Source organism: Podarcis cretensis (assembly GCF_951804945.1).
Source record: "Podarcis cretensis genome assembly, chromosome: 1".
In the NCBI taxonomy this organism is placed as follows: Eukaryota; Metazoa; Chordata; class Lepidosauria; order Squamata; family Lacertidae; genus Podarcis; species Podarcis cretensis.
Window position 1 is genome coordinate 128749603 of NC_137170.1, and position 15674 is coordinate 128765276.

The following is a 15674-nucleotide window of genomic DNA, read 5'->3' on the forward strand; positions in this document are numbered from 1 at the left end:
TCAGCCTGACGCTGACTCTTGCTGAAGCAACACTTGAGCTCCACTCTCATGAAGTCTTCAGCCTCAGTCGTCTATGGAGCTGTCCAGGGTACCATTTCCTCACAGCAGAATATTGCCTGCTGCCGCCACATGATAAATCCAAGCTGGGGAGCAAGTGTCAGTCCTGCTCAAGAGCCAGCCCCCCACCCCACCCCCAATACTGGGCTGTCAGCAGCAGTAGCTGCCTCACCATACTGGGTGCTGCCATTGGCCATGAAGGGGAAAGCTTATCTTGTACACAAACCTTTCTTAAAGTATGTGGGGTTTCCCTGCTCATTAAACTAAAGGAACATTTTGTTCTGGATGCAATGTGAGCCCAGTTCCTAGATGACATCATTAGTACAGCCTTTGGAGGTGGGAAGTGTTAAGTGCCAGAAGAGGAGCTGAGAAATCCAACCACTGTTGAAAAACGTAGTGAGTTCAGTAGAAAGCTGAAATGGGGAAGCAACAGAAAGCAATTTTGAGGAGTAGTAATTTTATCAGTTCTCTGAAATTCCATTAATAAGTAATGAGAGCAAAGCTCCCCCCAAATTTTAATTTATTTATTTATTTACAAAATTAAAACTCTGCCTTCAAATGATCTCCCAAGGCAACTTGAATTAGATTAATACAAAGAACAATTTAGTTTGTAAGCTCGGTGGACTTATTTAGAAAATATGTATCCCATTGTACAACTCCCTGAGCAGTTTACGAACAAGAATAAATGCATACCAACAGTAGAGAATATTACTAAAAGCAGCAGGGCAAGATAAAAGTACAGCAGCATTAAAAACAGATCTAATGTATAACAGAGCCATTGTTGTCTTTAATGCCATCCCCAGATGCAAAATAAGGAGATTTAGCATCCAACAAGCCTCCCTAGAGTACTACAACTGCGATGACCTTTTCTCCAGTCACCTAGTATTTGGGCAGATTCATGAGGAAGTGAGCAGGTCCTTCTGATATAGTTACAATACCAAAGTATCCAGAAACTAGCTACACTCCTCCTTATATTGTCCGTGAACAAGGGGAAGGGGAAACACTATAGACAAAAGGGTACATAACAGGTCCCTGCACTACATCTAGGGTGAGATCTAACCACATTTCAAGATTCATTTTCAGATTTCTCCCTTTCCCCAATACACATGTGTGTCAGCAATTTGTTCCAATGGATTTAGCCTAGTTTGGATCAAAGCTTCCTCTACTTCATTTAACAGATTTACTTGGATGGAAGATCTCAAGGGAGAAATAATGTTAGTAAAAGGGGTTTTTCAGCCTCCAAGTATGTAGGTCATTGGACTTTAAAATAAATTAGAGAATAGTTTATCTATTAAACAAGCCCCACAGTACATATTTTATGAAGCTGGACTTAATTGCAGGTTAATGTACAACACACCACTCACTATATAAGGATTAAATACTAGTCCTTCATTTAGGGATTAATAAATTCTATTAGCTAGTTTACTGAAAGGTTTTTTTTAAATAAATAAATACTTATTTTGAAGGTAAAATTTAATACTTGTCAGAGTATTTAATTTAACTTAATTTACTTGTCAGAGATATAAGTAGGATGAGTTTGCAAATTAGCCTTTGCTCCTTACTTTTCATCCTTCTCTCTAGATATGATTGTTAATTCCCATGGCTCCAGCGGCCATATTTATTCCCCAAACCATATTTCTATCACAATTTCTCTCCTCCTGTTTATTGCTGCATCTGCAAACATCATATTCTAACAACCTATCAAGGTCTCAAACTGAATATGGCATATATGGAGTTCTCGGCAACTCTGCCACAGGTATACTGTTACCTCAAGTTCCCATCTTCTAGGCACACTACCCACATTGAAACAAATATCAGCTGTTTAGGTTATCATTCTTTGTAAACCACTTTGAGGGACTCTCTCTGCCCCCTCAGCCAAGTGGTGTATAAATTTTATTAAATAAATAAACTGGCTTAATAAGTAGAGCTCTGAACAAGCTTTTGGCTGCACACAAAGCACCTCTGAGCAAGTGAACAAACTAGGAAGACTACATTAACTATAGTTCCTTGCTTTTTAAAATTATGTTGAATAGCTTCAGAACAAGCCAAGATATGAAGCCAACTTCAAAGCATGGCTTCATATTCTGGCTTGTTCTGAAGCCATTCACCATAGTTAATGGGAAGATTTCCCGATTAGTTCATTTTCACAAAGGGAGGATCAAAGTGGCTGATGAGAAATGATCATCTGAACCGAGCCCACTGTGAGCAAATTTGTTAGTGGCAGCCATCTGAAAGCTTTTATCTGGAAATAACGATGATTGAAACTGGGGCCTTGCATATATAATACACATGCTCATTAACTCAATTTAGAAAGTTATTGCCCTTCCAGCTCATGTAAACTCTCAAATAAAGGTCAACCTCTGCACCTCAGATTATTTCATGAGATAAATACAGAGGGAAAAGGAACCCAAACAATAAGGGAGAGAAACAGCACTGAAGTAAGCTGACCAAAGTTATACCTGAAACAGGACCCAAAAATGTTGAGCTGTCACTGAACACTTAATGTTAATGTGGTGGTGGAGTATTTAATGGTTACAGAGTTCAGTCACGTAGCAAGAAGAAGAAGAGTGATACCCACTTTAAATGTTATAGATCAGCACAGTGCATACATACTTTCTTGGGGAAATTGTAGCAATGCTTGTTTTACCACTCTTACGAATATTTGACATTTCACTGTTTCACTAATCCTAGTTCTGCACTCCCCATACTATCTGGTGAAATTTGCCTGGGGTCCTTCGGGAGACAGGATGGGATATAAAGTGAATAAAAAAATAAATAAATATTCACCCAGAAGCTTTTGACCCTGGGAATAGCTTTTGTTTGTTTCACTGTAGGCTTGGGTACTATCATTACAAATTTAACAAATTTGCTAAAATATAGTGTTTTATTCATTAACAGTAGTAGAAAAACTACAAAGCCAATATTACGGCTGACCTCTTCCTCAAGTTCAAAGTATGTTACTGTGTCAGTACTGTCTATGTTTATTATATTGAGCATACATATACATATACATATACAAACAAAACAGGTTAGAGTTCCAGAGGGATGAAATCCTTTTCCAAATTAAAAGCAGCATTTTAAAAAGGAAATACTCATGCATTCCACTATAATTTTTATTTGATATCCTCAAGGCTAACCTGAAAAATTCAGTCATTTTGATTCAAAGTGAATGTTTTTGCTGGCTGTAGCCATCTTATAAATTTAATAGCAGAAAGGAAGTAATAAAAGTATGCTGCGAACGTTAATTAGTTCCCACATAACATGGCATTTTCAGCATGGTAGTGCCAAAAAAAATCATTAATCCACTAGAACAGACAACTGGCCTGTGCTATGTGTGGAGCAGACCTCCAGGAGATTTTTAAAAAGTAGACAGTATTGCCATCTTTGCTACTACTCCTGGCCTACACTTACAATGTTCCAAGGTGCAAGGATGGAGCTGAGATATGCTGTTCTATATGACTGCCTGGAACTGCAGCCATTTTTATGCATGCACACAAATATAGACATAAATGTTGGACAGACACACAATTTATTCAGGGATAAAGCATTTTGAAATAAGATTGCTATTTCACCATGAAATAACAGCATTTATATAGTGCACTGCAAGGCTGGGGTGTGTTTCATGTACATTGCCTTAAAATAGTATATATTATTACATCAGAAGTAACCAAATCACATCATCCCTGACCACTGTTCATGCTAGGTAAAGGTAAAGGGACCCCTGACCATTAGGTCTAGTCGTGGCCGACTCTGGGGTTGCGCACTCATCTCGCTTTATTGGCCGAGCCGGCATACAGCTTCTGGGTCATGTGGCCAGCATGACTAAGCCGCTTCTGGCAAACCAGAGCAGCGCACGGAAACGCTGTTTACCTTCCCGCCGGAGCGGTACCTATTTATCTACTTGCACTTTGATGTGCTTTCAAACTGCTAGGTGGGCAGGAGCAGGGACTGAGCAACGGGAGCTCATCACGTCACGGGGATTCGAACTGCCGACCTTCTGATGGGCAAGCCCTAGGCTCGGTGGTTTCAACATCATCTGGAGGACACCATGTTGTCTGTCTCCACTGTCACCTGCCATTCCCACACCCCACTTTTAACTCACTGATTTTCATGGTGTTGGGCCACCACTGTCTATTTTTCACTCAGAAGTTCTGGCAAACAGCAACAGCCTCTCTAGATAGGCTTCTTCCCATCTCAGTGCTGCACCCTCTCCAGCCACATTTACTTTATTGGCCAAGGTGAGACCAGGCATGTCCAAAGTCTGTTTCGGGGGCCTAATACAACCCCTGTGGCAGCTTATTTCCTGGGGTAAAATCCTAAAGAAACCTCAACAACTTAGATTGGCCCTTTGGTCAGCCCTCACGGCCCTTCACTTCATCAAATCTGGCCCTCTTTGAGAAAAGTCTGGGCAGCACTGCACGGTATGCAATGGGACATGGCCCACAGAGAAGAGGCAACAAATATTGTTCTCATAAACAAAGCAACAGGAAGTGCTGGAAATGAAGATTTTCAAGCACTACACTACGGAAGCATTCATGTTTAAGAAAGTGGCAGGCAACTTACATGATGTGGTGCTACTACCACTGACAACTTTTTGCCACCTTTGGGCAATGTATGAACACACTGGCACAGAACCATGGATCAGTCGATGAAAAGAATATTATGAGCAGCAAATTGTTGGCAGGGCGACCTTGGGAGGTTAGAAAAGACTTTGTGTAGGTGGGCATGGGAGGCACAGATCTGGTCCATAGGTTAGCCATCCCTAATGCACATGCTTACACTATCCTGTCTGCCACCTTTATTCTGGACTGACCCAAAGATCTCCAAATAAACAAATAGCTCCAGACACATTTCAGCTCTCACAACCATACAAAGAAGCCCATGGTAAGGAGGAGCATAATGATTTGGAATGGAGAAATAGTAGGCAGCAGAAAGAGTTGTGCCTCCCTTCCTCTTCCGTTCTCTATTGCAAATTGCCACCGCACAAAACTGACACTTTTTTTTAACACACATATGCATGTCACATATAGTTCAACCCTAAAATTCTGTGATTATTTCCTCCATGATTTTTTTTTAAACTTTTGTTTTCTTAAGCAGACTAGGTAGATTGGGTATGAGCAGAAGAAAGGCACATGAAGAGAGGCTCTTTAATTGTTTTCCTTGCTCCCCACTCCAAGCTCCAAATCACCTCCCTCAAATTGCCGAGTGGAAATATATGGGAACGATGCATCTTTAAAAAGCAGTTTGGGAAGGACATTTTTCAGCTGAAATGGGCCAGAGGGGAATGGATCAAGCGGTTTCTCTTTGTCCAGCCTTTATTTACTCATACCCTGGCCATAATATTTTATAACAGCATGTGTATTTGGAAATGAAGTACTGTACTGAAAAATTAACGTATCTCAAAACATCTAACAATTTAAAACAGCAAGCAGGCATGCAAACTTTTACAGCCTGAGGAGGTATTGGTTGAAGATCAGGACTGTCCTTGAGTTCTTCTTGTCTGTACTAAGAACCAAACAAACAAGGACAGAAGTACACAGATAGATTCTTTTGGGATAACTGCCATGCCTTTCCTCCTAGCTGGAGAGAAAGGATGAAGGAAATCTGGAGATTCTCTTCCTACACTCCCAAAATCATCTAGATCAGGCTTTAAGTAAACATTCAAGAGCCTAGCCTCGTGATACTAACATAAATGCTCCGCAAATACACTATGCAAAAGAATGAAAGATCATTATCCCCCCTTCTTTTCCCGCCCCCTCTCCCTGCAACCTCACAAGGCCAATGACAGCAGTGTCTCACCCCAAATGTAACTGACCTGTAGAAAGGACTCTGTGAATTGAAATTAGAGATGTTACATGTACCCTTGTATTCCATGAAAACCTTTCAATAAAAAAATGATAATTTTGAAAGCCTATGTGTAACAACTGTTGTAAGGGAACACATTATTTCCTAGATGAGCTTCTTATAATGACATGCAACCAATCTTTGTTAAAATGTAACCATGTTCCAATTTTGGACTGGAATAAGAAATTGAAATAAAAATGTGATACCTGGGTGCGATTGAAAGCCACTCTTGCAAAGACAGCTTGGGATACACTGGCCCTCTTCAACTCATCCCTGACTTGCTGGTAGATATCTGGAGAGACTTCCACTGATGAATTTGTTGGCTCTGGTTTGACTGTTCTAGGGATGGGCGGATGGTTTAGAAACTGTTGGTTAATAGCCTGCGGGTGTTGATGAGCCAATAGCCGGCTTACTGCAATCTGCTGGTTTATCAAGTGGGCCATTGCTATCTGTTGCCTGACAAGTTGTGGACTGAGTTGAGGCGTAAGAAGACCAGGGCTCATGATTGGCTGCAAAGTTGGCACTTGGTTTCTGATCGGAGTGCTGTGGTGAATTTGACCGTGAGGAGACTGTTCGTTTGTTTTGCCCAAGGTTGCCAGCTGGTTGATATTTGGTAAGTGCATGGGACGCTGGCCAAGAACACAATATTCTGAGAGGTTGTCTCTTTCAACTCGTTCCACTGTTCAAAAAAATAAAATAACATAATTATATCATAATTTGAGTGGAACATATAGGATTATTTTTTTAAAAAAAAAAACCAAACCTGATACAACCAGCAATTCCAACCAGTCTAATGCCAAATCAGCTAATGCCACAATATTCTACGCTGAGATAAAATTAGTAATCCATAACTTTTACATGCAGTAAACACTATACGAAAAGGATATAAGCAAAAAAATATTGAATTCCATAACTAGAGTCACTGCCTGCTTCAGTCTGTTTGTGCTATATTCCTGCAAGACTGGGACACAGCTAGGAACGACACACACACCAGGAAAAATCACATGCAGTGCCCCAGAGTGCAATGTGCACCCTCCAGCCCTGTTTTCAGGAAGGGGGTGGGGGATGCACATCTCTAGCTGCATGGTGCAGAAACAATCAGAATCACACAAGATGACTTCCATGCATATTTGCATGGGCAAATACATCCGGTCACATACAGTCATCCCCATACATGTATGTTAGATTAGCAATGCATAGCAGCATCACATGGGAATGAAAAGTATGGCAAACTTCTGCTCTCCCCTATCTTCCTCACTTCTTGCTGTTGCTTTATTATTTCTTCAACTAGCCTAACACTCCTCAATAAACTCTTGAAGCGGTTCATAGTATTAAAACAATTTGAAACACAAAATATGAATAAAATTGATACACCAATAAAAATCACTAAACCAATTAATAACGTAGACCACTTCACCAAATATTCAATAGTATCTTCTTCACTAGGAAAATGCCTTTTTAACTAGATCTTTCTATCTCCCATGCAGAAATATATGAGTAGTTCAGTATTCTATACACACAAGATTCCAACTACTGTACACAGCACAGAGTTAGGCAATTCAAACTGAAATGTGGAACGTTTACCCTGTCGTCTCAGTACTTTAGATAAAACATTTTTAGTAAGAATTCAAAAGTGCAAGTAGTTCTCGCATCTTAATCCCTGCTAATGTGTAACATCCGAATCAGCTCTAAGAAACCTTCAAGCCCTCTACCGAATTACAGCCAGATTTGACAGGGTACTTGTGAACAGTGAGGTATTTTCTTTAGAGGGCTATTTTGTTTCATTTTTTTAAGTTCTATCAAAACTACTATAAAATTAAACACCTGATATTTTGTTTTATTTCAACAAAGTATATAGAGAGCAAAATTATGCCTGCATTGATACAGCTGTAAAATCAAGAAAAGTTTGCCCCGATGTAAAGATTGGCCTTCTTTACTAATTAAGTATTTAAGAATTTTAAAAATAGAGACCTAAATCTGTTAATTAATGCAGCCAAATATATTTCAAAGTTTGCAAAACTGAAAATACATTTCTTGGTTGATGCTATTCTTGCCAAGTTTCCACACAGACCCAGTTTTTGAGCCAAGTTATATACCCCTATAAAAATAACGTTTTGAAATGGAAATGTTGCTAGGCCATTAACCTTTTCATTGCCAACTCTTAAAGCAATAGTGCACACACTATCCGGCTAGTATTCAATATCCTACATTTCCCTCATTATCAGGGCCCTTTTTTGCACCACCGCACCAGAAACATACTTCCAGCCTTTTAAAGCTTTCCCCAATGCATGGAAAATGTCATTACCAATAGGTTTTCCAACCAGTTGGCAGACTATGTCACTTTCTAATAGCCCAGATCATATTCTGCATTGCTACCATGGCATATATTTAAACCTGTGGACTTTGGACAGTCAACCCGCCAATGGTGGCAAGGTTTAACAGAGCCATATTAGACAGGAAGTGAGATTGCCATATCTGCAATTTAATGTTTTATCAAAGAAATACTACTCCACTGATCAACCACATAAAAATGTGGCTATATAGCACCATTTATAAAACTGTAAGTTCCACATAACATAGGTATAGAAAAAGGCAATACCTTAGATTCTGTCCAGATTATAGGTTTTGAACCCGTATGTGTTTGGCCACTGGTATAATGGGTTTATGAGGTCACAATACCACTACCAGCCTCAAGGAGGCAGTTTTGTTGCAGTCTGGGGTGTGCTGCTACACAGACTACATAATTACGAGGCTCTGAACCACTCTATAGCCTGGGAGGTGCTTTTCATGTGGTAACTTATTTAAAAACTGTGATTATCTTAATTACTTATTTCTTTTCATCACAACCCACTTAACCCAATTATGAGCAAGGGGGTAATTTCAAAATCTCATTTCCAGTCAACATTTATCTTTATGTTTACCCCAACCTTCCATTATTGCTATTTACGCTCTCGGGCCAACAGAACTGTATTTGCACATCTGTGACGGATAAGGCCAAAGGGTTAGTTCCACCATAGCATTTGGCAGCCACGGGGTCACTCCTGGAGTGATCTCCTGTGACTACTACATACAAGTGAAAAATTTAGCGCAAAATAGGTCATCACAACACTATGCATGCTAATGATCCAAGAAATCTTATTATCCAGAGCCAAGCTGTAGTTCACAGGAGCTTCTACAGGCAAGTTCCATTGATGGACTACTCCAGTAGCACATGGAACATGAATTAATCTAGAAGCCTTCCTGCATCTGCAAGATGATGGCCAGAGAAACTGCTGAGCACCAAAGTATTTGGGATTTAAATAACTTTCTACAGCTTCAAGACACAGATTTTCCCTCAAAGTATACTATTTGAAAAAAAGAAGGTAAGCACAACACAAGGTATGTCATAATACTGAGCTAAGCTGGCGAGCAGTGATGAGTATCAAAGTTCAAGATCAATAAAAAAGATAACATTTGAAAATAATTTCCGATATTTGAAAAGCAGCTGCAAAAATGTTAGCAGATATATCAAGGAACCTATGCCCTATTCTGCAGGCAATCCTTGGGCACATTGGAGAGCAGTATGAATTTGCTCTGGAAAACTCCCATTACTTTTAGGAGATACATTTTCAAAGTTGAATAATACTTTCAGATACATGCGCAAAACTACTGAAAAGTTGAGGACAGTCAAACAGCCAAAGATCAGCAGAGAGACTGAGTCAGAGAGACAGATTATATTTCCTTTAACATATTTAGAGAGCTATGCGCAGTGTGAAGAAGTACCGTATTTTTCGCTCTATAAGACGCACCAGACCATAAGACTAAGATGCACCTAGTTTTTGGAGGAGGAAAACAAGAAAAAAAATATTCAGAATCTCAGAAGCCAGAACAGCAAGAGGGATCACTGCACAGCGATCCCTATTACTGTTCTGGCTTCTGGGATAGCTGCGCAGCCTGCATTCGCTCCAGAAGACGCACACACATTTCCCCTTACTTTTTAGGAGGGAAAAAGTGAGTCTTACAGAGCAAAAAATATACGGTACTTTCTTTTGTCAGTCCCGAATCTTCCAACATTCAGCTTCCATGGGTGCCCACAGGTTTTAGTGATGAGAGAGAGAGAGAGAGAGAGAGAATCTTCACTTTCTCCACACATCTGAAACAACTTGGGTTGGCATCTTCTTTATTATATGCTTACTCCAAAACTGACCATGGACTTCTGATTTATACACTTAAGATACGTCTTTGTAATGTCTCCCAAATTTTACAAGGAAACAAACTGCCTTAGATACCTTATTCTTCCCTGCACTAATGAAATGGGTGTGGAAGTTATTAGTGTGAAATAAAGATATGCAAATTTTGAGGCATGCTAAAGTATCTCCCCAATACTGGAGAGGTACAGAAAATATTCATATTAATATTAACTTGTTCAGGCTGGTTTAACAATTGCACTTTACATATTTAGCCATTTAACTGCCTATCAAAACTGTCCAAGGCACTGTGTAGGGGGGGAAATGCTGTCTCATTATTTACACAGGAAAAGACCAATTAACATGTGTCTAAAAAGCGATCGTGCACACACAAACCTGCACCGAACCTGGAAGTGACCCAAAAATGTCACTCATCGTGTCATGAAAAGGTTGTGACGGGGCATAGTCGGGCATAACTGGGTTGGGATCGCTTATATGCACTCCACCGACACACACAGGGACCTGGAACGGAACCTCCATAACAATGGTCGTCAACTGTATACTGAAATTGAGCAGCATACAGCTAAATAAAAGAAATAGTACTCTTTCTGAACTGCACCCATACTATTTTGTCATGGAGATCAGTTGTAAATGGTGAATTACATTAGAAGGCAGGAAAAGAACAAGGATATCTATCACACTATTTCCAAAGCTGTTGTTTATGCTGACTGTTGACTAAAGATTTATTTACAAGTGAGGCTTCAATTGGCTTGGTTTTTTCATCTGGACAGGAAAGCATACATGGGGAAAGTTATACAAATTCTCATAATTACATGGCACACATAGCCCAAGAGGGATTCAACAATGACTGTTGTTAGCATAATACTATTATAGGTACAATAATAGTAACAATAAGAACAACACTAACAACCACAAGCTCATCTTGCAAACTCACAACCTAAAAGGTAAAAATAAGACAGAAAGTAAGAAAGGTAAAAAAGGACAAGAGGCTTACAACTGAAATTGGCAAGATTGTGTACATTCAGTTTCTCCTGTGTATCTCGCTCAGCAAGTAATTCCAAACCCACAAAAGCCCATGGCTTTTTCATAGACAACTGTACCCAAACTTCTTTTTAGAACTTTATATGAAGATGCAGATGCAGCTAATCAAACTCCAAAAATCAAATATACATGGCGTAAAGACACATAGCCATGAGCTGCGTGAAAACCTTAAAATATTTCAAGCCTAAATAGTTCTGCTACATTTGTAATGGGTTTCACAAACTATACAGCGAGCATGTTTATTTCAAGTTCTCTTTGCATAAAGCTTTTCCATCTGTTGCTAATGATATCAAATTATTGATTGTTCAGTTTCTTATATTTGTTTAAATGTTAAGTATATGTTCTGCAACCTAATGCTTTTCTTCTTCCAGAGAGTTTTTTAAATTTTTGCTGTGCATTAGTCATATTTACTTTGATCTTCCAGTATGTATAATTATTTTACTGTTTGTTTATTTCGATGGAGTGGGAGGGGGAAAAGGTTGACCAAAGAGATCTATATGTGGCAACTTGTAACAGAATCACATAGCTTATGTTTAGGAAATCATGGTTTTGATTAAGAAGGAACCAGTTAGTTCCCACTGCTTTATTAAAAGAGACATTAGTACATAAATAAGAAACACATTTCACACAGCAGATCATGTTCAACTGCAATGCCAATAAAATAATTTTGAAACCCTCTTCTACTTCCCATTTACAATAGTAAATTAGAATTGCTTTTTTGCTGCCTCAACTGGATTGACCCTGAAAAGTTGGTAATCTTGCTGACCAGACTCAAAATCCCTAGGCCCCTTTTCTTTAAATTTCAAGGAATGCATTGAGATTGAAGTTTACAAACAATCACTGATCTCACACATGAAATAAATTCTTATTTCTAAACATTTTGTTATGAAGGAGAAATTAAAATCATAAGAAATTGAGAAGATGTGAACTTTAAAAAATGCCAAAATCATCCTTTGAGATGGTTTTAGATGACCCTAATAAAGTTCTGTATCTGTTTATTTTTCATGCACACTATACCAGTGATTTTTTTCATTATTGTTTTACCTCCCACGTTTAGCTGATGCATCAACACCACTTGAGCCATTTTGGAGCAGCTTTTGTTGATTTCACACATACCTTCACCTTCCCTTCCTCCTCAAGCATACACATACAGACACACACACACACTTCTGAGCAGCTACAAACAGGCCGAATCTCTTGAACACACACACAATTATCCAGAAAATTATTCGGGCTTAGATCCTTGACCTTTTGAATGAAATCAAGGTCTCATTCTGCTTTCACTGCACTCAACAATTTAACTGTACACTTACTAACTAAAAAGAAAGAGAGAGAGAGAGAGCTTTAAAAAACTGAATGCTAAGCAAGTGGAAGCCCACTTAGTGGTTGTAGTGGAAAGTCTGAGAATTCCATATGGGAAGGCTTTCCAGCATGATTGAAGATGCTCTTACACAACAGTCCAATGGAATGGGAAAACCATCCCCTTTTCTTTTATAAGAGAAAGGGATCCACTAAACGGCCTTGAAGCTGTGCAGTTCCTTTGATTCGTTTTAAGTTAAGTGCATATATACAAAAACATTTTCAAGTATTCTTTTTTTACCTTGAGACAAAACATTTAAAGAATTTGTTCAAGTTCATACACTGTCTGCTTAAACCAAAGAAAGTCTTTGTATCTTAAAAATATTGATAATATTGTATACAAACCCACCTTTGGGTCACTTCATCATTTCACAATAAATTTCAAGCATTTGAAACCTGTTCAGAGGTATGGCAATGAATGGTAGCTATAATTTATTTACCTTTAATCTTCTTGTACTTTTTATACCATCTCCCAAATTCCTGGCACTTGGTTGCTGACACATTGGCATAGTATGTGCTATTTACAATGGATGATATCATACTCTGGAAGCAGAGAGAGAAAGAAAAAGTGTTTCCACAAAGAAAACAATCAAAATCCTTTCAAAAGAAAATGATATGTAAGTGCAGACTCAACTCATCAAATCTTAATTCTTAAACTGAACGGCATTCCATAAAACCTACTTCATAGCTCTCAAAATTGGCTTTATCTTCTATTTTGTATCACTAGATGTAATTACCTTCATTATTAATTATGGGGGAAAGATCCCGTATGACTTAAGACTTATGTCTCCAGTTTAGATCCACTTGTCACTTTAATTTATACTGGGTATTATAAAAAGAATCCTCTTACTAAAAGCATAACTAGAAGCACTGTCACAATGGGGAATACAAAGGGTAAGAAGAGTTGTGATTTAGGAACCGGATCCTAAAGGTAAGATTAGTGCTCCAGCATGCATAATCCAAATAATGCTTTTCAGATGTTTCTCTTCTGCTTCCAACTGCAACAAAGACCACACAGCCAAGAATCTGGGAACATTCGTGCTACTTGCTGCAGAACAACAGTTAGGCAAATAAGTTAAATTAATATAATTTATAGAAACGTGCCATTAATCCTTGTATGAAAATCCACATAGGAGACAAATTACAGAGCTACTGTGAATAGATGAAACTAAAAATAGTAGAATATCAAACAAGCATATGGATTTGAAACAAAGGGTACTTTTGGACCACTGGAAACTGACATTAGGTGCTAGATCTTTTTACCATTTCAGCACACACCACTAGTTTTGAGTGTGGCCACACAGAACAGAGAGTGATAAAAGGCTCTGCTCTTCTGCTACTCTTCTGCTTTTATGGAGTATATTTTTATTCATTTTATTTGTTTCAGAACTTATCATATCTTCCAATCATCAAAATTCTCTCTAGCTCACATGAAAAGCACAATTTATTACAATTTCTCCTAAATATATAAAATGTATTCAAACGCTATGAAACAATCCCTAAAATGATAATGTGGTAGCTGTCTATATATTCTGGGTGATCAGGAAATGTTAGTCTTAAACCATGAAGGGTAGTTTTGGAAAAATTAGATTTGCTTGTATTCTTTTGTGTCTTTTCAACATAATTGATTTCACTTCCATAACACAACACAATGGGTTCTTCATATATCTAATATGGACCTACCTCACTCCTTATTAACTGTCCCTAATTTCCAAAGTCAAGATTCTGGCATAATTCTGATCTACAGTACAAAAGTAAGAACCATATTCAAAAGGATTATCAAAGCAAGAAATCCAATATATTCAACATTATACTATATGGGGATTCTCAGTCGTATGGATCTGTAGTTTTTTTCACCATTGAAGATAAATAGATTTGGGGAAAACAGCTTGGGAAACTGGGATATTTAAACTCAAGGTTCCAATCCAGATCATCCTCACCCCAGGGAGGATGTTCCAGTAAAATATCCAGTTTGAAATTTTCAGACTAGCCACAACAGCACCCTCAGGAAGCTTTTGGCCTCTCTGAGAGTGTCGTATGTGAGCAGATGTTAATTCACTACTTTAACTGTTGCAGTTGTCTCTGAAATTTTTGATTCTTTCCCCTGCTTACCCTCTAACCTTCAAAAAGGCATCTTTAGCACCTCCACCTCCCAGGCAGCACTTCCACAGCCACAGAATGGGGACCAGCCCTGCTAATCTCTTATCCAGCTCTTAAAATGAAACCATTCTTAGCATGGGCATATTCCCAACATTCAGACAACATGGTTAGTCATAGGCATACCCTTAGCAGATCTAGCACTAGATGATCTAGCAGGTCATCTAGTGTAACACACACCCAAAGAGAGGTGGTGCTTCTATGTATGGGAGTGGGAGTGAGGAACAAAAAAAGGCATATACAATGAATGACGAGGGGAAGTAGTCTTATGTCTGCTGTCCTTACAATCAATGTGCTGTGCATCGGTTTCCGCAAGGAAGGCAAGGATTAGGACAACAGGTATAATCCCCCCTCCCAGATAATCGTTCTATATGGTTGGAAAACCAAGGAAAAGAGGCTCTAGAGAAAACTTTTCACTTTAAAAACAGTTTTTATTAAGTTAAATATTCTGCACAACAGGCCAGCACAATGCATGCCCTGACTAAGGGAAATACAGGCCACCAGCTACACATGGCAGCCCACCAGGAACATGATAAACCTGTTTTTGCACTCGCTGTGAATACAAACCTCAGGATGGAGATGGGGTAATCTAAGGCCACACCTGTGCTATACATTTAAAGCAGCATCAAAGCTTCCCCCAGAGGCTGCTGCAAAGTGTAGCTTGAAGGGTGCTGAGTGTTTTAGTAAACCCCTATTCACCTCAGAGAGCTACAGTTCCCAGAGTTCCCTGGCAAGAGGGTTAAACCACCCTAGTACCATTTCAGGAAAGAATCTTTGTATCATTTGTATATTCTTAGCAGAGCTGAAATTAAATAGCTGTAACTTGTTTCCAACAGTATTTAGAGGGCAATAGTTATTGTTATTATTTACAGAGAAGCCTTGATAAGCTTCTACGACAAGTAATAAAGAGAGCCAATGTGTGCAGTTGCTGCGATAGCAGAACTTGAAAAACGTGCACACAAAAGCACAATATATTAAGACTAGTGAATTTAGCTTGATATTTTAAGAGAAATAAGATTAGACAAGAGA

The 15674-nt window shown here is 38.8% G+C and overlaps 1 protein-coding gene across 2 annotated transcripts in view; it reads right to left on the bottom strand.

Annotated features, from left to right (window-relative positions):
* SATB2 (SATB homeobox 2) overlaps positions 1-15674 on the bottom strand; it is a 131818-nt gene that overhangs the window by 53831 nt on the left and 62313 nt on the right. For both annotated transcript variants that reach the window (XM_079978304.1, XM_079978303.1), the window contains exons 6-7: positions 12929-13031; positions 6108-6580 (exon numbers count right to left, since the gene is read on the bottom strand). In XM_079978304.1, the coding sequence (XP_079834430.1) occupies positions 6108-6580; positions 12929-13031 (576 nt within the window). The remainder of the gene's footprint in view (positions 1-6107; positions 6581-12928; positions 13032-15674) is intronic.